This window comes from Periophthalmus magnuspinnatus, chromosome 9, assembly GCF_009829125.3.
Source record: "Periophthalmus magnuspinnatus isolate fPerMag1 chromosome 9, fPerMag1.2.pri, whole genome shotgun sequence".
Taxonomy (NCBI): Eukaryota; Metazoa; Chordata; class Actinopteri; order Gobiiformes; family Gobiidae; genus Periophthalmus; species Periophthalmus magnuspinnatus.
In genome coordinates this window covers 8,865,733-8,889,548 of record NC_047134.1, presented here as the reverse complement: position 1 = coordinate 8,889,548, position 23,816 = coordinate 8,865,733, and the positions used below count along the sequence as shown (strand labels likewise).

General features: G+C 38.7%; 1 protein-coding gene across 1 annotated transcript in view; it reads left to right on the top strand.

The window, feature by feature from the left end:
• Positions 1–7,263: 7,263 nt before the first annotated feature.
• hip1rb (huntingtin interacting protein 1 related b) overlaps positions 7,264–23,816 on the top strand; it is a 55,654-nt gene continuing 39,101 nt past the window's right edge. The window contains exon 1 of the mRNA XM_033972131.2: positions 7,264–7,578. Within this exon, the coding sequence (XP_033828022.1) occupies positions 7,504–7,578 (75 nt within the window). The 5' untranslated portion in view covers positions 7,264–7,503. The remainder of the gene's footprint in view (positions 7,579–23,816) is intronic.

Genomic DNA, 23,816 nt, shown 5'->3' with positions numbered 1-23,816 from the left:
GAACAGCCACCCGAACATCCGCCTGAACACTGATGCAGACAAACTCTTAGTCTTGATCCTGTTAGATCTGAGTGCTAACTTTAAAGTTGTCGATCATGGAGCACTGGGTGGGCATCTCTGTTACTCCACTAAACTGTTTCAAGTCCTATCTAGAAGACATGAAGTACTGTGTTGAAATTGGAAACTCTCATATCACATGGCCTTGACCTGTGTGGTGTCCCAGGGTCAATCCTGGGACTCCTTTTGTTCAATCTCTACATGCTGCCATTAGGACACATTATTGCTGTGTATTAACTGGCCTCCCAAAATTATGCAGATGACACTCAGATCTATGTCTCACTGGCAGCAGGTGAATATGAATCGATGAATTTAACAAAAACATCAATTCAATAGCATCAGAAGATTTTTAGAGTCTAAAAAACATTGCCAAATTAAAAGGTATGCTGTCAAAACCATACTTATACGATATACTCTCCAGTACGCTAGATTATTGTAACGGCCTGGACACTGGCCTCTCCAATAGAGTGGTAAGACAGCTGCAGTACATCCAGAACGCTGCAGCTCCGGTCCTGACTAGAACCAGGAAGTACTTCACACATGCGCCCTTTGCTCAGGTCTCTGCACTGGTTCCTGTGGCTCAGAGACTTTAAAGCAGCTCTGCTTGTGTACAAGTCTCACCATGGCCTAGCACCAAAGTACATCTCATGGACCCACTTCCTTATGTATTCTGGTTTAGTCTCAGCCTCCTTCTGGTGCCTAGGGTCAGGACTAAACATGAGAAATCAGCATTTCAGTTTTATGCAGCTAAAACCTGAAACAATCTTCCTGAAGATGTGAGACAGACTCTACTTTGATGTTTAAATACTTAGCTGTGCATATGACTGAAAGATTTTTCAGATTATTTATGTTTTGATTTGTTTTGTATTATTTACATTTTGATTTGTTCTGTAAAGCACTTTAAATTATATTGTGTACCAATTGCCTTGCCTATTTCATCCTGTGATGTCATGTGGTATTACAGGAAGTGCTGTGTTTTCAAACTCTATACACCTCACAGCCTTCACTAGAATCATTTGGGTCATTCCAGCTCTGGAATTGCCCATTTCTACCGAATAAAAGGTAAAAGAAGGTGTTAACTTGAAATGACATCACAAGGTGGAACCGAGCATTTTGAGCTTTAGAGATGTAGACAGACTAATAATAAGGGATTACTCAAATGTGTGAATAAAACAAAACACAACTCCAGGTATGTTTTTGAGGAGGTAACAGCATTATAACATGGCTTAAAGTTTGCACAAGTCAGTTTTTGCTGTTTTTTGTTTTGTTTTTTTAATTAAGAATAAGAATAAACAGCATTACCATTGTTAACATTCATTCCATATTTGATGTGAACACGTTTACATATCCGAGGACACAGATAGGTAGACTTAAATGCAAACTAATGCAAGAATCACATTTTAGAGCATGTTTGTATAGCGCTAAACTACATGGTTAGCCATTTTTATGCACAATAACGCAAGAGATTATAGTGTTTGCAATTAATCTTGCTGCCCTACTTCACTTTGTCCTTCACAGAGGAGAGGTGCACTCTAGCAATGCTTCTGAAAGAGATTTGCACACGTTTATATGGTCAGCAATTCATGGAAATGAACATGAAACCACAATGTTCTGCAAAAAGTAGCCCAGTAAAAGTAGCCCAGTAAATGTCATTCTAATGTGAGCAGCATGTGAGCTGCACAGCCTTCAGTCAAAAGTACAATATTTTTTAAAGAGTTCAAAAGTACTTGATGAAAATAATATGGCTGTAGGTGTCTTAGTTGACTAATCATTTTTATTTAGATTATAATGATTTAGATTATAATTTACATTTATGCAGAAGAAAGGAGAAGTGAGTGAGTCTGCTAAAAGTGTTGTATTTTTTGCTATTTATATATAAAAAGGCAGATTAAAGAGGGTAGTAATTAAATTAGATTTTTTTTCTTTTTTGCTTTCTACCATGTCTGAAGAGGTTGTAGATGTCATCCAATCATGTTTCAGTAATTTAGCGATCTCTCGTTACCCATGCTCCCACACAACAATTCAATATTTAAAAAAAATATGATACAAAACTGTACACAACAACTTTACAAACCTGAGGCGATGTGCAGTAGTTGGAATGCACACTGAATGTGTTGTGATAGTGCTCTGAAGGGGTAGAGACTGGGGAGCAAAGGGAGGGGAAATGCATCAAAAACAAAAGTAAAACTTATATAACACGTTAATACATTGTTTTCAAATATATCATTTTCAGAATAATAAAAGAATCGTATGAATCACTCCAAATACAACTTCAGAAGTCAATGAGAGGAAACAACTATAACATGGTTAAAAGCTCTGAAAAGTCCAGTTTGCAGAATAGATCTCCTTTAAAGAGCAAGCACCAAGTAACCAAACCTTCACTCAGGAAAGGGAAGTGGTACTTCAGAAAAAAAAAGTGTGATAATAAAATGTATTAATCTATCTCCTCCTGAGACCTGGTGTCCTCATCTGTGGACAACACATTTTGGATTGTTTAGGCCACAGTGCAAATTTTTAGAAGAACAGCAACAAGAACATGTTCAATTTTGAATATTTCTAAGAGTTTAGAATATTTATTTATTTATTTATTTATTTATTTTTTAATTTAATTATTTTTATTTAATTATTTTATTTTTATTTTATTTTTATTATTATTTTTATTGTATTTTTTTTATTTGTTTTATTTTATTTTTTTATTTGATTAAAGCTCGGGTCTCAGGAGGATATATATATATATAATATATATATATATATATATATATATATATATATATATATATATATATATATATATATATATATATATATATATATATATATATATATATATATATATATATATATATATATATATTATATATATATATATATATATATATATATATATATATTATATATATATATATATTATATATATATATATATAATATATAGATAGATAGACAGACAGACAGACATACATAAATATACACACATACATACATACATACATACATACATACATACATACATACATACATACATACATACATACATACATACATACATATACATATATACATACAGTACAGTGGATTTAGGTGATAAAGCTTCCTGCACCTCCAAATCAGAACAAATTTGAGCTGAGTTCGTATAGTCCTGTGGGGACATTACAACCCTGTTTACTGTATGAATGGGCAAAGGTTGTACATTTTGCTTAACTCAAAATTATAAAAGTAAGGGTCAGTCTAATTTCCTAATATTTTTGTCCTCTGTCCTTCAAACCTTTTAATAATCCATATTATCTCTTGAACTAGTTTAAGTTTTACAAATCCTTCATGAGTGGCATTGCTGTCTTACAAACAAATTTGTAACAACGGTTAGTCTACTATTCTGGACTCTCCCCTCCACCCCCTCCACGAGGTGCTGGCCAATCTGAAGAGCTCGTTCAGCCACAGACTGTTACTGCCACGCTGCTCCACTGAGAGACACAGGAAATCTTTCCTGCCTGTCGCCATCAAACTGTTAAACTCCGTTCTGTAACCAAACACTTCAATACTCCAATATTCCACTTTGTACATAGATGTAAATAGTGTGTGATTTTGTGAGATGATCTATTTATTTATTTTGTTTAACACTGACACTTTATTCTTATTGTATGACACTTTATTCTTATTGCACAAATTTTATTCTTATTTAAATGACTTTTTATTTTTATTCTTAAATTCTATCCTGTGGTTGTGGCATCTGTTAACTAAGAGAATTTCCCTTCGGGGATCAATAAACGTGATTCTGATTCTGATTCTGATTCTGATTCTGATTCTGATTCTGATTCTTTTGTGATGTTGCATTTAGAATTACCATGGTGCTTGTTAAAACTGTGAAACTCTGCTGCTCTCTAGTGAGTAAACACTGCATGCATAAGGAGCAACAAAATATATTTCTAAAGTTCACCCTTCAGGAAAACTAACTATATTAGCATCACTGATATTTTAAATTCAGCATTGTAGTTGCAAAGTTATAAGACTGGGTTACAAAAAAAAAAAACATTTTTGAAAGTTGTCTGTGTTTTTTTCAACTGAATTAGGACCATTTTGCACCGCTGAATCCAAAAATGATATCCATTTTTCTCAGTCAGGTCAGGTTTTTATGCTAATTTGATTTTGAAAAATCCGATCTTCTGACTAAATTGATTACAATTTTGTCACATTATCAGTTGATTTTCTTTAATATTTCTCATCCAAAAAATGTTTTAGGAGATAAAAAATAGTTTTCTAACAGAATGTATTAATTAAATGTTACGTTATGTTAATTGATAAAGGTAAGTACATGTAAATTGGAACGTTACATTATCATTGTGCAAAATTCAGGACATGAACTTCTGTTTCTATGAACCCCTTGAATGCTCAGCAGCAGGGATGTGTCTCCCTTGAGTCCAACAGTAATCAGCCATCATGACTGCATCCCAGCGTCACTGATACCTGGTCTCCATCTCTTTTATGTCCTGATGGAATCTCTCCACCTGCTCATCACTCAGTGATTCCAGATTCTCAGGAAACCTGAACATTTAGCTCCTTTTTGGGAAAAAGGATGTGGAGCATCATCATTAAAACCACACTGGAGGAATCTTTGTCACTGATGTCAGGAACTTCTACAAAGACAGGTACTGGAATTTCATCACAGTGAGCTACAGGACGATGTGCTGATTCACAGTCAGGATACTTGAGGCTGCTTCGGTTCTTTCCGTTGATCCCAGTCACATCGATAGCCCAGAAGTAGCTATTGATGTCGGCTCCCTCCAAACCATGGGAATTCCAAACTTCAGATAACCCTTCTTGCCTTTAGTCCACTGACGCAGACACTCGGTGCATGACTTGCATGCCATGTGTGGCGCCCAAGCTTCATCTTGGTCACCAAGTTTAATACCAAAATAAGCATGGTAAGCATGCTTTATGAAACTTGTGACTTGATTCCTGTTAGGAACATTGGTGTATTCACTGCAGATGTAGCAGAATATGTCAGGCTTATTTTTGGAAGATCTTCTAGTCGAAGCCATTTCATTCACTTGTAATATAAAAAAAACAATTAGTCATAAGTTGGCACATGCAAAATCTTCAGAATTTGTTTATAGCGAGAAATATAACAGAATTTTGCATCATATGACGTGAAAATACTCATACATGTAAACAAAATCGTCCAAAAACAAATATGTAGTTTAGTTCAGAACGTTGACCTGATTGAGCAAAACCAATGTGATTTTTGGATTCAACACATCAAAATGATCCTAAATCACTTAAAAAATCTTAGACAATAAATTTAGTGTTGACCAGTGTAATAGATGCGACTCCGTGAGATAAGTTCAAGTGACAGTGGTGCAGTGGGTAAGCAATGGTCCACCTACTGTAGGGTGATTTGTTCAAAACTCTGCTTTTGCCTCCTTGGGCAAGACGCTTCGCCCACGTTATGTTATTTTTTAAGGAGTTTACATAAGTAACGTTTTAAAAGAAATTGTACTTTTCAGAGTACTTTCCCGGCAGCATACTTTTACTCCTTCTTAAGTAATATTTTTTATTGAAGTGGCAGTACTCTTACTCACAGTGAGAAGAGGAACCACAACTTTTACTGAACTAAGTCTAAAGTGGCACAAGCTTTATGTTGACAATATGAAATTATTTGAACATTGGATTTTCTTCAGATATGATTTAGTTTGTCTCATTTTTGTGTCTATCCTTTGAATATACCAGATTTTATGTACTATTTAATGTTTTATCCTAGTACTTTTCCCAAATACTTTTTTACTCTTACTTCAGTCATTTCTTGGATCACTACTCTGTACTTGTACTTGAGTAATGTTATTTTGAAGTAACTTTACTCTTACTTGAGTAATGTTATTTTGAAGTAACATTACTCTTACTTGAGTACAATTTTTGGCTACTCTACCTACTCTCTATATTTCTTCATTAAAGTACATATGACACCTTTTTTTTTTTTAGTTAAATGAAGGTTTTTGTTGATGACATAGGCAGAGGGAATATGCTTTAGAATTCACCATCATCAGGTTTTTTTTTTTTTTGCACTTTTCTCAACATTTCTTCACAAACTGCTACTTAACTGCTGTAAAACTATGATAAATATTTAGCACAGATTCTATCCATCAAACCTAGTCAGAATTAGAAAACCATGAAAACTGCTTTAAGACAGAACTGCACTCACTTTCATCACTTCCTTCCGTTTCTTCTCACCTGATTTGAATCTCAGGCCTTGGTTTGTGCCATGGGTAAAAATGTGCACCGTCTAGTAGAACCTGCAGGACAAGCACATGTCCCTCTTCCTCGCCTGATTTTTCCCCATAACAAAGCCCCAAGCAACCTGCTCCACCCTGCAACAGGACTATCTGGTCCGCCCAGCTCCACACCAGCTCCACGCCATCTGGGCCTGAAATAGTTTATTTTCATTTGGAGCTGAAAGAGCACACAGTCACAAGAATGACTTGACGAAATGTGCTGTAGTTTTGCATAACAGTAATTTGGAAAGAATGGGTTGAATGTTCTTCGGAAGGAGTGATGATCAGGACTGACTGCATGCCTGATACTGTCAAGTGGTAAAGCAGAGAGTAGTTCGATACTTCCTAATAGCTTTAGCCTATATGTTTCTTGATGTGATCATATATATATATATATATATATATATATATATATATATATATATATATATATATATATATATATATATATATATATATATATATATATATATATATATATATATATATATATATATATAATATATAGATAGATATATATATATATATATATATAGATAGATAGATAGATAGATAGATAGATAGATAGATAATTATTGATTATTGAACCTCCATGGCAAACTGATTGATCGGAGATGAGCTCCATTAACTCCCGTGTACATTTAGGATTCCATCACAGTTTATGTGAAAAAGTAAAAAGCAGATATAATCTCAAAGGGATTATGTCCAACCCCATAAAATAATCTCCTGTCTGTGCTCCCCAGTGGGAGGTGACGTCACTGCTGCCATCTGCAGAGACACTGTTCATCTGAAAGAGACACACGGCTCTCTTCTTCACGGCTCTGCTAAACACATACGAGACACATTGGTACCATAAAGTGACGCAGTGGGTGCTATACCTGCGCTGTGACATGTGAGAGGGGTGGGAGAGGACATTATAGTCGCTTCCTCCTTCCCTCCACCTTGGGGGAGGACCGTAGCCGCCCCGCCCGCCCGGCTGCTGCTCCTCGAAGCTTAGCTTTCCCTGAGCCACGGTTCATCAGGAGGAAAGAAGCCGAACGAGCGATGCCACTGGCGGTCTGGCGTTTGACACGGACACGGCGGAAAGCACAGGCACTTGGACGTCTACCATCTTTATTTTAATACGTTGGATGATATTGGCTGTTTCTTCATCTCTGTAAATAATCCGAATAAAGCGATAAAGGATGAACACCTGGGTGAGAAGCCGGAGGAGCGAGAATAGCCTGGGAGCGGAGCGGGAGCACTTTGACAAGCAGCAGGTAAGCGGTTAAAGATGTCACAGCTTCACTGCTTTGGCAAGGTAGTTTTCAGGTGTTTTGGACAGCAGTGAACACATATAGGCCACACCGCGCAGACTACAGTTTAATTTAGTCTCCGGAATGATCAAATATTGTGAATGTGCTACGCGTTTACACGACCTCGAGCTAACCGCGCACGAGGCGGAGAGGCTTGCTTGTGGCGGTGTAAAAGCAAACTTGCGATCTTTGGTTCTTTTCTTTAGCATCTGTGTTCAAATATATATAAAATAATAATACAGTATTAAAATGATGTTGAATTCGATTCAATATGACACAGATATAAATTAAATGACATCTATCTCTATCTTATACGCCGTTCGTGTTGGCTACGGGAAACACTAGTCATTTCATCTAATTCATTTTGTATGTCAATGCCTTTATTTATTCAAGCCGTGTTTGACCAGTGGCGTCTTTTTTTATAAATTTGTGGTAATACAGTGAGCACCAAAGTCAAATTATGTCATGCCAATATATAATCCGGTACTATTTTAGACTCTAGGGGGCCACCATAGTCTCTTGTATTAATGGGAAATACTGCTACCTGCTTGCTGTCAGAGAAAAGTCTATGGATGGGCTTCTTGTGTAGGAGGTGGTGGAGTTCAGTGCTTCTTGTCTTGAATACCCTCCAAGTACCTTTATGAATCAGTATCAGTTCATTCACCCCAATGGGCAATTTAAGAACATTGTGCAGTAAAGTACAATAATAACAAAAAGCTCAAACAAAAGTTTCAGTTTAACTCAACAGGTAGGGTCATCAGATCCAGTGTCAGGGCATTTTGAGTTTCGTAACAGCCCTCAGGGTACTAGAGAAGACTAATCTTTTTACTGTAGTTGTATATTGTCATTTCTGGTATAATTTCTTGTTATGGATATCCAAAGTCGTACAAAACTTTCTTTATGATTTAAAATTTACTACTAAGACATTTTTCGTATTCACACTTCTTCTAAAAGCTGAAAACCATTCCAAGTACCCCTTTCTAAATGTGTGTTTACCCCAAGTCTCTGAACCTCTCGTTGGGATATGTTTAGCTACAAAACTGCCAAATGTTCTGAACTGCCTTCATAGTTCAGATGTAGTGGCTGGTTGACAGGATAGACAGAAAAAGATAATTACTAGAAAGCTTTAGTCTAGAGGAATTGACCCTGTTCTCCTCAATGTGTCTGGTGTCTTCATGCAGACATTGGCGACATCAAACTTCATTTGAATGATATTGCATTAAAACATATCTCCTATTACTTCATGACAATGCTGAGTACTAGAACAGGACACTGACAACTCTTCAGCTCTAGTGTTTGCCTAAATTAGATTTTTTTTTTTTTTTCCAGATTGTTTGCCCTGTAGGTAATAGCTTAGAATACTGTGACAGTACTATTGTTATATTTTAGACCTAGTTTAGCCCTAATTTAGACCTCCAATAGTGCTGTTATAGACCTGGTTTAGATCTGGTGGCACTCTGGAGGTCAAATCTTTTTGAACCACTCTAACTTTCTCTGTAGATAAATTAGACTATACAAAATCAATCTGCTAGCCTTACAGTAATGTTACAGTAATGTAATGGCATGCTTCTATTGTTTTCTAGAAGAAAGGGTATTGGGATCACTTGTTTTTTGAAGTTATTACACAAATGTATCACAGAAATTCTTTAAGGTTTCTTGTAGATGTAAAGAGCACATAGTGACATCATTACTCAGCCATGTTGGATGTTTAAAGATGGATGCTGTGTAGAGGAATATTTGCAGAGTTATCACTGAACAGGCAAGCACGGATCTACAGGGAAACAAAATGGAGCATTGCAACCTCAGTTAAAAGTGTTTCCACCCTAACTTCAGGTAAATCAAGCATTTGTCATATTATGTTTTCACCCTTTTTAAACTCATATGCACTCTGTTTGGTCTGAACCCAGGCATGTGACCAAGCAGTGCCCTGTGGGCCTGTCTCCTGTGTCATGTTCAGCTCGTTCTTCCTGTTTGACCATCTTTTCTCTGCTGCACATTCTTTTGTCTTTGACACACAGACTTTCAGTTTGAATGTCATATATGTGATTGTCATAGGACAACAACAAAGATTTATAGCCTTAATGTTGGTTTTCTGATTCTAGAATGTGATTGCATTGTACTTTGCCATGAAATATCCAAAAGGTAAATTCTTAAGTGTAGAACCTGATAATTTCTGTTAGTGACTACACCCAAGAATTCACTGTCTCTTACTGCTTGAATCCAGCTCTATGTTCAAATACCCTTCTTCGAGCCCATACCTTATATCAGAAGTGTGAGCTTTCAGAATATAGTTACCTCTTAAAAGCAATATACAGACACTAAGTTTACATGAATTGTGATGAAATTGAGATTGTGATCCCCAAGGAAAAGGCTCCAAGGAAATTGTCATATACATTTTTTGTCAACTGAATACACATCCAAACACATGCCTAATATTTGCCTGGCTGTTTCTTACCCAGTGCTGTTAAATGCTTCTGCGGCTGTTGTAATCGTACTGCAGTATAAACGTAGTGACTGTATACAAGTGTGAGGGAGGAACTACACAAACTATGAACAGCCACCAGGGAGTCCAGCAGTACAGTCACAGCACTTCATTATCTGCACCAGGCTCAGCTGAGCAACAGGAATTACAAGCTAAGAACTGTTTGAATGGACACAATGATAGAAGTATGATAATGACCACTACAAAGAATCTAATCTCAATGACATATGTGTAAAAGTTGCTATACCCCTAGTTTAGACCTCTACAAACTAGCAATTATTCTTTGATTAATCTGTTAATTGTCGAGATTGTGAAAAGCCTGGGAATATGAGATTTTTACTAAATATGGCGTGATGAAACCCCTTGTCTCAGCACATGGAATGTTTTGGAGTTTCCGTAAAATTTCAAAAAGGATTATTTGATTACTAAATTAGTTCACAATTATTTCAGTAATCAATTAGTTGTGATTTATCAGCGTGCGTGTGTGAGCTCTAATGAAAACCCTCCTGTTGGTCAATCTCTATCCTGGACAACTTTAAAATATATACACATTTAGCGTACATGTGGGCTGGACGATATGGCAAAAAATTGCCATTATTCTCATCCTCATATTGATCCATCCTGATTTTATTTTTTTCATAATCAAAATAAATATTTCTTTAACTTTTGATTTCATGTCCAGTTTATCTAAAGTCCAAACTTTGCTCCAAACCACAGTCTTTTACTGACAGAGGATTGGCTGTAGACCTTTCCATTAAAAAGACCCAATCTGATCATTAGAGATTTTATCATTTCTATTAATAAATAAATAAAATATACTCTATCTCGATTCAAATTCAGTTAACTAGCCTTCCATATTCCTTAAATCCTTCTGTGTAATGTTCCAATCTCCAATTTGGGCCTCTTCCTGCATCCGTTATTGAATCCTTTATTTATTGCAGACATCTTTTGGCACATTTCTTCTCAGTTCTAGCAAAAGCTTGTCTCCATGCTGTGAGCCAAATGCTGGAGGAGAGCTGCAGAGAGTGCTGGGAGCATATTGTGCCCAAAGTGAAAAGTCCTTTGCTTCTCTGTGTAACAGAGCTAGTGGTGTTCTGTGTCATTGCTCCTGCTATATGGGGCCTGTGGCTTCTATGGAGATAAGGAGAGTGTGACCAAGAGCACTGTGCACTCCAATTGGCTCATGTAAGTGTTTCGATTTGACCACTGACTGTAGAAAAAGTAGCTGGAGGTGGACCACATCAAATACAGAGTCCCTCTGAGGTGTCAGATCCAGTCTACAATATGTTAAATACAACCTGCTGCTGCATCTTTCAAATCCAGTTGAGTTTTCCAGTTCACCACACATTTTAGGCACACTTTTGAGAGCAATCTGATAGATGCCTGCATACCAGAATTGTTGTCTGACAAAATTGTCAAGACAGTGGTTCCCAGCCTATTTTATTCCAGGGACCCCCATTTTACCCATGAACATGGTGGCGATTACGGATGGGACGATATACGATAATATCGCTAATGGCGATAAAAAAAAAAAAAGGTCAAGCAATTAATTGTTCATGGCATTTTTTAATAATCGTGATCACGATTATAATCGCGTTTACAACACCAGACTGCTTCATGTCTGCAGTTTCAGTACAATGGTTAGATGTTTGTTCTGGTGTTTGCCCACAAGGGGGGGTCTATGGCCGTGTCTCAATTTGCCAAATGCACCTTTTGAAGGGACCCTTTGAGGTACTCCTCAAAGTGTGGTTTCAAGCTTTCGGTCGAGAGTGTGCCCTCCTCAGTGTAGCCGCCATCTTGCTGAAGTGGGACAGGCCTAAACCAGGGACTGCACTTCCACCGCTGTCTTTGAACGTACGATACGCACATTACGTACGTTGTTTTTAATGATTTATTATTTAATAGAAGAAAAGTCAAGATGTCATCATCACAGCCGTTTCTTTTTGTTTAGATTGAATATCAATAGGCAAATATAAGTTTCATGGTGATTTTTTTTTCTCAATTGTAGCTACTTCATAACTTTAACAAAATATACCTTGTGAAAACGTAATAACAGAGACAGAGGTAACAATATAATTTTTACATTCATAGTCTATAAATCAGAGAACACTGATTAGTGGTACATAAAGTGGGATATTGCAGTTTAACATTCGGTATTTTGGCCAGTTGCTACACCACTTTAATAACAGTAGAGGGCACTGTTTCCCTTCTATGCCGTGCCAGTTCTTTTCATATTATTATTGTAAGGTATTTTCTAGCAGTGCAGCGCTACATCAAACTAGTATCTTGACTTACTAACACTAAGGTAAATGACACGTGCCAACGAGGGGCGCAGACCTATGGAATGTACCGGAACACATGAAGATTTTGTGCACGTATCAGGATTCTCTTCTGTCCTTTCTGGAGAGTCCGTTGCTTCATTGTTCACATTACCTGTGTGGAACTCATTAAACCTTCTGACTTTATGTTTCAGTCTCTTGATCTTTGACGCTTACAATAGAAACAAACATTCTTACATTATTCTTATTGCAATAATAATTTCTCATGATAATAATGTCTTCTTATTGTGTAGCAATAACTGCACATTCCTTTATTCCATGTAACTCCCCTCCTTTTTAATCATCAAACACACGGCCTGTACTTATCTTTATTCAGATTTAACAGTTTCATGTCACACTGTTGTAGATGAGGTAAACCAGTACGAACATTTGAATGTGTGTTGCGCAGCGGACTCCATTTTCTTCTTTTTTTTGCGTAGTTGCGGTGCATGATGGGATATAGAAGTGCGTGAAGTGTGCATGGATGCACGCTTCGGCCACGTCCGATCTCCATGGAAACGGTGGAAAAGGGAGGGCAGGTTTGTGGGCGCATTCAGTAGGGTGGGTTGAAATGGGACAGCCCTTGTCGCACCGGAAATTACATAACTTCCCTTCGACGCACACTTCCAGTCGTGATCCTAAGGCCAGTTTGGTGAATTGGGACACGGCCTATGTCATGGCAATGAAACTTGTTAGCTTCTGTGCCTATTCTGGTGGCTAAGCCTGCTGAAAAAACGTTGCGGCTCCAAGAGCAAACACAAGCAACTTACATGCACATTTACGAGAAAACCATCCTGCATTGTTTGCCAAACGTGAGCCAAAAATATCCATCCATCCAAGTAACATACCATCTGAAATAAAAAATTGAATGTAAGTCATGTTAGTTTGGATTTGTATTAATAATGGTACATGTTTGTGTGGACTTTGCTATCGCTAGGTTAGCGCTAGGTAAACATAATTTCACACGCACGGGCACACGCACGGGCGCACGCACAATATATTTTCCCTACAATTTTGTCAATAGAAGAATAAACCACGCTTACCGATCAAGAACAGTATCAAGCCATTAAAAATAAGGTCCTCCTGAGTCCACAGCCGTCTTTACTCTTTGCTACAAACCGCTCCCGGTCAGAGATGCCTCTAGTTTAACTTGTACAAACATCCACCGTGTCCTCGATTGCGTACTTCCTTTGTTTTGTCTGTTTTGTCATGTTTAGAACACAAAACAACAGTGTGTAAAATGCGCACGCATTACACACGGATCCACTCTGCTTTGTTTATGCACTTGTCAAGCTCCGTCTGTTTACGGAAAAACATGGCATGTCATACATTGTTGTGTTCCGCTGCTCATTGGCTGTAAGGGGAAAACATCACTAAATGTGTGTAATGTAATTGGTTGATTCTACAAGGGGGAGAGTGGGGCGTACACTTTTAGTCATCTTAGCCCTGGAACTCTGGGACTCCAGTAACCCACAACCCCCACCTTATTAGCCAACATTGGTGTCAGTCAGAAGCTAATGCGTGTGTTTAGCACTGAGGAACGAAGTTGGCACTGTCAAAAGTTTATTATGCCTGAAATGAACAAAATAAATGTAAAAAAGTGATGGAGCAGATTTCATGTTTGGAATACTTTCCTGCAGCAGATTGGACAAGGAGGATCTAACTTATTTTGTGGACATAATTTCTTCACTGGATTATATTCTGAACCTGTATGGAACGAATGAGACCAACTTTCTGGGAATATGTTGATGTTTGATATAGGGATGGGATGATATACGATAATCGCGATTAAAAAAGGTCCGCAATTTTTTTTTTGCCTTTATGGCACCACACTGCCTCATGTTTCCAGTTCCAATACAATCTTTAGATGTTAGTTCTGGTGTTTGCCCACAAGGGGGGTCTCTGTCATAGCAATGACCCTAGTTAGTTTCTGTGCTTATCGCTGTCTGAACTATATTCTGCCAGATGTCAACACTAAACCAATTCTGATCCGCAACTCTCCACAGGAACGTGCCAGAGTGTGCCTCACCCGTGCGCACAGATGAGATGCTAATGTGTGCACATCTTATATTTTTACCTACAGTGATGCAAACTGCAGAATAAAACAACACCTTTTAAACAATAGACAAATGAAGTCTAATTCATACAGCTGAACACAAATGTGCCAGAGCGCATGGTCCGAATGCGCACTATGTGCACCGAAGCAATGCTAACGACTATACACAGTATATTTATCTACAATTAAGTCAATAGCAGAATAAACCACGCTTACCGATCAAGATAAAAAAAATAAGGTCCTTTACTCCTGAGTCCACTATGGGATCTTCACTCTTTGCCATGAACCGCTCCGGGTCCGAGATGATGATAATAATTATAATAATAATGCATTTTATTTATAAGCGCCTTTCAAAACACCCAAGGACACTGAACAAGATAAAAATTGCCTCTAGTTTAACTTGTACAAACATCCACAGTGTCCTCGATCACGTACTCCCTTTGTTTTGTCCGTTTCGTCATGTTTATAACGCAAAACAGTTCGTAAAATGCGCCATTATGCACAGATTTCTGCATCCACTCATCTTCAGCCGTTTCCCAATTCGCCAAAGTGCCTTAAATGCATCGGTCTAAGTGTTCGTCGACGGACACTTGTGTCACTTCCGGTGTGACAAGGACTGTCCCATTTGGACAACATGGCATTGAGGAGTACACATTTTCTTCCGGGTATGTCTCTTTACGGAAAACCATGGCCTGTCATACATTGTGTTCCGCTGTTCATTGGCTGTAAGAGGAAAACGTCACTAAATGCGTGTAATGTGATTGGTTGATTCTACAAGGGGAAGAGTGGGGCGTACTCTTTCAGTCATCTGTAGCACTGATTCGCTGTCTGCGGCTCCAGTAACCCACAACCCCCACCTTATTGGCCAACACTGGTGTCAATCACAAGCTAACACATTTGTTTAGTACCGAGGAACAAAGTTGGCGCTATCAGAAGTTTATTATGCCTGAAATCGATAGAAGAAATGTGAAGTGACGGAGCAGATTTCATATTTGGAGTATTTTTCTGCAGCAGATTGGACATGGAGGATCTTATTTTAATTTCTTGACTGGATTATATTCTCTGGACGTGTACGGAAAAAATGAGCCCAACTTTGTGTGAACATGTTGATGTTTGACAGAACCAGAGCGCTCAATGGTAAGTCCAAATTCACTTTTGTGACAAGCGCCGCAGCTTTCATTTGATATGTAGATTGTTTGCGTTTGTTTAATCACGATTATTTTGGCCACAGTAATATTGAGTATAAAATTTTATATCATCCCATCCCTAGTTTGATAGAACTGGAGCCCTCAAAGGTAAGTGAAGTCCAAATCCAAATGTTTGGCTTTTCCGTAAAAACGGGTTTCCCGCACTCTGGTGATTGCAGGTGAAAATGGATGCAGAAGTATATGTACTTTGCTGTAGAGTTGTAAAGTAAACCCAGGCTGTCGGAACAGTTTAATAATTATCGTGATACTATCATTAATTGCGATTATTTGGGTCTTTACCCCTAGGGTGGAAATGACTGGTCTAAGGTTCCTGCAAAGGCATAACCAGGCTCACACCAGATTGTTATGTGTAGCCCTCTGACTTGAGTCCTATCTAGTGAATAAATGTGATTGGGAAAAGACTGTCATGGTGTTTATTTGTATCTGATTGGTGGCAGCGTCACTGTGGAACAAGCTGAAAAATCCAACTTTTGTTACATCCAATTGAGAGAAAAGGCGTAGGCGTCTTACCCGCGCACAAATGCACAAAATAGTCTGAATTTCTGCTAAAATAGGCTGTCCTGTGGCGTCACCATGTTTATTCTGGCTTTTGTAACCTCACACATGGGGGCGACAGTAGCTCAGTTGGTAGAGTGTTTGTCCACTGATCCGAAGGATGTCTCGACATAAAAACATCATTGGTTGAGCGGTCAGATCCACTGATCCATAGGTTGGCGGTGTGATTGTAGCTCACACAGATGATGCTGTCGTTGTGTCCTTGGGCAAGACACTTAACCCACCTTGCCCTCAGTGTCTGCGTACACTGGTGTATGAATGTGTATGTGAATGGGTGAGTGGTTCCTTGTTGTAAAGCGCTTTGAGTGCCTTGAAGGTAGAAAAGCGCTATAGAAAAATTGGACCATTTACACTTACTGGCCAGAATTAATGTTGCTGGCCTGATTAGCCAAGGCACTGGCACTGGTTATAATTACAACTGTCTATTGGAAATTAAGAGACCAGTCTGTGCCAACTTCACTCTGAATTATTAAGACATTAACACAAGATGATGTAGGTGTAGCTCAGGTGGGGACATTTTTATTTAACGAGCTGCTAGGGTTCATCAGCATTGCATTGCCAAAAGAAAAAAAAAAATCACTGCTTGTTATTGTGAACTGTAGCTGAACTGTGCGCACTTTGTTGTGAAGACTTTTATTGTTACTCAAAGGGCAGGCGGAAACTGACGCTATCAACCGGAAGTCAACAGACATGTATTGTTTGTAAGTTGTTTTAGATTCATATGACAATTTTAAATGAGCAAAATATATTATGCTTTATTTGTTAGACTCTAAAGACATATACCCATAATTATGTCTTTTTTAATGTCTTTAATATTATCACACGGCTTTGAACCACAGCACATTTCTCTGATGTCACGACACTGTTGTGTTCATTGTTTTGGTGTGTGGGAGGCTGCGCTCATGTGTTTTTACTCCTCTATTCTAATTATTATGTACGAGGAGTGCTGAGTCACTCACAGCAGCACAGCCCCCTCTCTCCCCTCCCATCTTCTCTCTCTCCTCTACTTTTTTCTCTCTCCCCTCCTTTTTCCTCTCTCTTCTCCCATCTCCTCTACCATCTCCTCTGCCCTTTCCTCTCCTCTCCCCACTCCTCTTCCCTGTGACCTCGGCACAAGGTGTAACGCCTTAGTCTGTTTGCATTTCCCTCATCTCCACTGTTGCCAGAGTGAGTGCCTGAGGAGGGAGCGAGAGGGAGACGGGGAGAGGGAGACGGGGAGAGGGAGACGGGGAGAGGGAGACGGGGAGAGGGAGACGGGGAGAGGGAGACGGGGAGAGGGAGACGGGGAGAGGGAGACGGGGAGAGGGAGACGGGGAGAGGGAGACGGGGAGCGAGATTCATTCTATCAACAGGATATTGACGTTAGGAGATGTGGTCGATATTAACAAAACTAAAATGTATAATTTTCTTTACCCTATTATTATTTTCCCCAGTAAATATGGTAGTGTTCTGGTGTAAGGAAACAAATTTCTTCTGGTTGTTGTTTATTCTCTGAACATAAAGTTACTGTTGGCTGTAACTCACACCAAAAAAGAGCAAAAGAGCAGCAACGTACTAGATCCAGTCTACAAAAAACAGAGTAACTGGTGAGTAGTAGGGATGGGACGATATTAAATTTTAGACTCACGATTATCATGGGCAAAATAATCGCGATTAACGATATTATCACGATAATTATTAACCTGTTAATGCTCCGATGGCCCGGGCCTACTTTACAACTTTACAGCAATGTACATACACTTCTGCGTCACCCACACAAACAATATACACATCAAATGAAAGCTGCGGCGCTCGTCTTTCTGGATATGCAAACCATTTTCCCCTGCAATCACCAAAGTGCTGACAGGAAAGACGTTTTTATAGAAAAGTCACAAAGTGTGAATCTGGACTTCACTTACTATTGAGCGCTCTGGTTCTGTCAAACATCAACATATTCACACAAAGTTGGTCTCATTTGTTCCGTAAGGGTCCAGAGAATATAATCCAGTCAAGAAATAATGTCCACAAAATAAGATCCTCCATGTCCAATCTGCTGCAGCAAAGTACTCCAAATATGAAATCTGCTCCGCCTTTCTTTTGTCGATTTCAGGCATAATAAACTTCTGACAGCGCCAACTTTGTTCCCCAGTGCTAAACACACGTGTCATCTTGTGATTGACACCAGTGTTGGCCAATAAGGTGGGGGTTGTGGGTTACTGAGGCCACAGACAGCGAATCAGTGCTACAGATGACTGAAAGTTTATGCCTCACTCTTCCCCTTGTAGAATCAACCAATTACATCACACACATTTACTGACATTTTCCCCTTACAGCCAATGAGCAGCGGGACAGGATGATGTATCACATGGCATGGTTTTCCGTAAACAGACGTACCCGGAAGAAAATGTGTACTCCTCAATGCCATGCTGCCGAAATGGACCGAAAAGTGCCCGTCGACGAACACTTAATTTTTTTAAATTAAGGCACTTTGGTGAATTGGGAAACGAGTGGATGCAGAAATGTGTGCATAATGGCGCATTTTACACACTGTTGTTTTGCATTTTAAACATGACGAAACGGACAAACCAAAGGGAGGACGTGATCGAGGACACTGTGGATGTTTGTACAAGTTAAACTAGAGGCATCTCGAACCTGGAGCGGTTCATGGCAAAGAGTAAAGACCCCACAGTGGACTCAGGAGTAAAGGACATTATTTTTTGATGGATTGGATGCTGTTCTCGATCGGTAAGCGAGGTTTATTCTGCTATTGACTTAATTGTAGGTAAAATATACCATGTATAATCGTTAGCTTTGCTTCTGTGCACATAGTGCGCATTCAGACCATGCACTCTGGCACATTTGTGTTCAGCTGTGTGAATTAGACTTAATTTGTCTATTGTTTAAAAGGTGTTGTTTTATTCTGCAGTTTGCATTATTGTAGGTAAAAATCTAAGATGTGCACACATTAGCGTCTCATCTGTGCGCACGGGTGAGGTGCGCGCTGGTACATTCCTGTGGAGAGTTACGGATCAGACTTTGTTTATTGTTGATATCTGACAGAATATAGTTCAGACATAGATAAGCACAGAAGCTACAAGTGTCATTGCTATGTCAGAGTGGGCAAACACCACAAACTAACATCTAAACGTTGTATTGGAACTGGAAACATGAGGCAGTGTGGTGCCGTAAAGGCGATTATAATCGTGCGCGATGATCGCGATTATTAAAAAATGCCACTAACGATTAATTGCGGACCTTATTTATCGCGATTAACGACATTATCGTATATCGTCCCATCCCTAGTGAGTAGAACCATCACATCAGCTTGTCAGCATAGCAACCAAGTGTCACATATAAAAGCTGTTACATTTGCAACATATATACAGTTACAAGAACAACAAAAGTGTACATTCTGTAATTCTAGTTTTCTTTCAGTTTGTGGATGAAAGAAGTAAAGTATGTATGTATGTATGTATGTATGCATGCATGCATGCATGTATGCATGTATGCATGCATGTATGCATGCATGTAAGCATGCATGTAAGCAAGCATGTAAGCAAGCATGTAAGCAAGCATGTAAGCAAGCATGTAAGCAAGCTCATCAATATTCTAATTAATTTTAGTAGACTACAGCCCTAATATTTTCAAATTGACCTATTATCAATATGTTACAATATATGGGCCAATCTGCAGCTCTATGTCTTGTGTGTTGAGCAATACAGTCACCAGAAGTCTCATTGTATTTGTACTCATAACATAAAACAGGCCATGACCTTCACTTCACTGTAGCAGTAATTGAGGGAATAGGGTAACCTGACAGTATGCAGTTTCAAATACACACATTGGCAAAACTAACAAAAGTGGTACCAAACAGGGTAAATGTGTGTAAAGTCAGTGAGATGACATAAAGAACGTTAGTCAGTGATGCTAATGTTGCTTCGATACCTGTCGTCAAAATCAGCTTAGAATGTATAAAAGTAATCCTGTACAGTGGTCCCTTGCTGTATTGGGGTTCACTGTTCGTGGCCTTGCTGTTTTGCTGACTTTTTTTTGGTGTAATTTTGCATGATTTGCCTGAACAGCGTATGAACACGCATTGTGTTTTGTGTCCTGATTGGCTAAAGGACTGTAGACCATTGTCAATCAGTCTTCTGGTGCTGTGTCTCCTGTACAGTACAGAATGCATTCAGCCAAATTTATATAAATGTTTGATCACAGTGTGACTCTGAAGTTCTGTATGTTTGCAAGTTTTCTCCCTGACAAAACCCACGATATCGATGAAACGTTCTGCTTCACCTGTTGTTGGTTATCTTTAACCCCTGCAATAAACAAGGGACAACTGTACTGGCATGCATTTGAGGCATATGTGATGCCAAAAACATCTTGTTTTCACCTACCCCCTTCCCCGCCCATTGGTCTATATTTACTTGTGATTTTTCATCTAATTCAGACTCTGGGCTATACATGTAGGGTTAAAAAATATCACCAGCCATAACGATTTGCAGTGGTCTGAAGTTATTCCTCGCTTACCTTATGCATTCTGAGAAATCTAATTATTCACCGTGATGAGTTTATAAGCACTTTTCACAACTTTATTACGGTCAAGGTATCAACAAGTAGCATGCTAGCACTCACTTCCGGAATATCAGACTATAATGTTTTTTCAATTGGCAGTGCAGACAGCCAACAGTAGACTTGCGTTGACATCAAGAGGTGCTTGTACAATATATTTGAGCAAGACACATTTTGCTCAAACACATGGAAAAAATTGGGTACAGGCTCTTTAAGAAATTTTAGATAGATTTTTGTGGTTTACAATGATAAACATATGTTATAGTTTCATACTAAATATCTGGAAAACAGTTTGTCAAGTTTATTATTGGTGCTTGCTCTGTGGCATTAGCTAGTGTGCCTGAGTGACCTTGCGCTCTCAGCTCCAGTGTTGAATTAAGCTGATAAGAGGTGCATTAAGGTCTGCTGCTGCCACTGAGTTAGGTCCAGTCTGCTGTACACCTGCACTACAACATGGACACCCTGCGCAAGAGCAAGGATGACAAGGTGAGGAGTTCTATGGAGAATAAGGAGGGCGGTCAAATTAGCAAAGCCAGATGTTAATGAATCCTAAAACTTGTATCGAAACTAGGTACTCAACAGTTTTAGTATTGGGACTGAACAATTTGGGGAAAAATATTTAATTACAATTGTTCTGACAAGCATTGTTGTGTTAGTAGATTTGTGATTAATATTTTGATAATTTAAAAAAGGTTTCTGTTCAAAGTTAACATTTTATATTCATCCTGAAGAATTGACAAAAAGAAATTTAAACTGACAAACTAATACAAGAATCACATTTCAGAACATGTTTGCACAAATCTTAACTACAGGAGTTTGTTATGAGTTAGCAGATTGTTATGCAGCATAATGGGCTCGACACACGGGGAGCGACTAACGACAGCGTGCAGTGACACTCATCGCATAGGCTTTAGCAGCGACAAACTGCAGCGACTAGCGGCAGCTTGTCACGTCGTGCTCTGTTCCAGAGCAGATCGTGAGCGTCCTATACGTCTGATTGGCTGTTTATTTGGAGGGAATTTTGAGGTCAATAGTGGTGGATGGGAAAAAGACGCTAAAATAAAATCTTGTAAAGTTTTGCTTCATTTGACTAAAATATTACAATTGGTTGCACTCTACAAAACTAAAAAAAGCGATCCTGGGTCCACCCTATTCTGCAGCTAATTCTGTTTAATGTGAAAACCTTAAATAATATATTTTTTTAATGTTGAATCAGTCTTTAATACATTTGGTTATTAGCCTCCATAAATTTATCTGAATTAACAAATTTGCGCATGTTAACTTACCACTCATATTCACCCTGGCACCAACGAGTTCCCAGGCAGCTGCTTTTTTTGATATATCTCGGTAGTCTCTTTGAGGTATGTCAAAAAGAATTGGGAAATCCGACACCGTGAGTATAATTTTCTCCTCCATGATGTTTCTGAAGTGGACAGTGCATTGGCTCGTCAATCAAACTCTCGCTGATTGGCTGTTGTGCAGGCGACAGCGATAAAAGTAGAACATTTTTCAACTTTCATTCGTCACGTCGCAGGCCCGCGTGTGCACGTCGACATGCACGAGCGCGAGGTTTTCACGTGCACGACTTTCGCTTGTCGCGGAGGTGAGAGAGACGAGCGATTTTTGCAGTGTCGCACAGGGACCATTGAAAATAAATGGAGAGCGAGCGACTTCGCTCCCCGTGTGTCGAGCCCATGAGACAGGAGATTGTTTTGTTGTTTGTGGAGGAAATTATGCAAAAAGCAGCTAATTGTGTAAATTCAAATTGGGGCGACAGTGGTTAGAGTGTTGGTCCCCCAACCCGAGGGTCACCTCGCTTCCGTCAGTCTGCCCCAGGGCAGCTACAGTAGTAGCTTACCATCACCAAGTGTGGAAATGAATGAATAATGACTCTAGTGTAGCGCTTTGAGAGGCTTTGACAAGCCTGTAAAGCGCATTACAAGTGTAAGCCATTATTATTATTATTAAATTACGATTTCGATTTGATTGTGATTGATTTTATAACCCTAGTAAGTAAAGGAGAAGTTAAAAGAAGATGCATAATAAAATAAACTCCATGAGTATCGTGGCCTCCATGAAGTTCATCTGTCCCTGTGCACCTTATCAGAAAGCATACCAGAATGATGTGTCTGTGCTGCCATATTTGACTTTGTGTGATTTTGGAAGCTCTGTGTTTTTGGTGAAAGTCCTGCCCCCAAGTGCTGCCCCTGCACTGAGCTGGCAGCAGACTCTATGGCAGCTACAAGATTAAACAGCAAGTGTGCCTCTCACTTGTGCTACATTAGGAACTACACTTGGGGATGAATGGTTTGGGAAAAAAAGTTTGACCAACATTGTGACTGTGATTAGATTTTGCAATTTGTGTTTTAATAGGATTGAGTTCAGAGTTAACATTTTAAATGTATCCTGAAAAATTAGCAAGACAGAAATCTGAACTGACAAACTAATAAAAGAATCACATTTCAGAACATGTTTGTACAGATCAGATGTACAAGCTTAGCAGTTTTTATGCAGAATAAACACGAAATTGTATTCATGGAAGATTTTATTAATGGAAGATGTTGTCGTACTTAACAAATTGCAGCCTTTGCAATTCGCCAATTGTGATTTCGTTTTGATTGTGATTAATCTTGTAGTCCTACCTCCACTGTACAAGATGCTCATTTGTGGAACAGTGTGGGGCCCTATCTGAAGAGTGAATAATATTGTTTTGTCTGTAGTGCTTATGGATGCTGCAGTCTAATACATTTCAGTGCTCATTGCTGTCTGTATGCCTTTGTTACTTTGAGTCCAAGTTGTGGGTTTATAAGTCAAATATTTCTGTGTTTCAGATGACATCACAACATTCTATTGTCCAATAATATTTAATACAGCTAAAATTCATATTGTTGAAATGCAGATTTTTGTTGAGTTCGATCTAGTCATCAGGTTCACCATTTGTAAATTTACTTTTTGGAGATTTTATGGTAAAGTACAAAATCTATTGGAAGAACTGGCCCTTGTCATACTGAGAGTATGACATCACATTATTG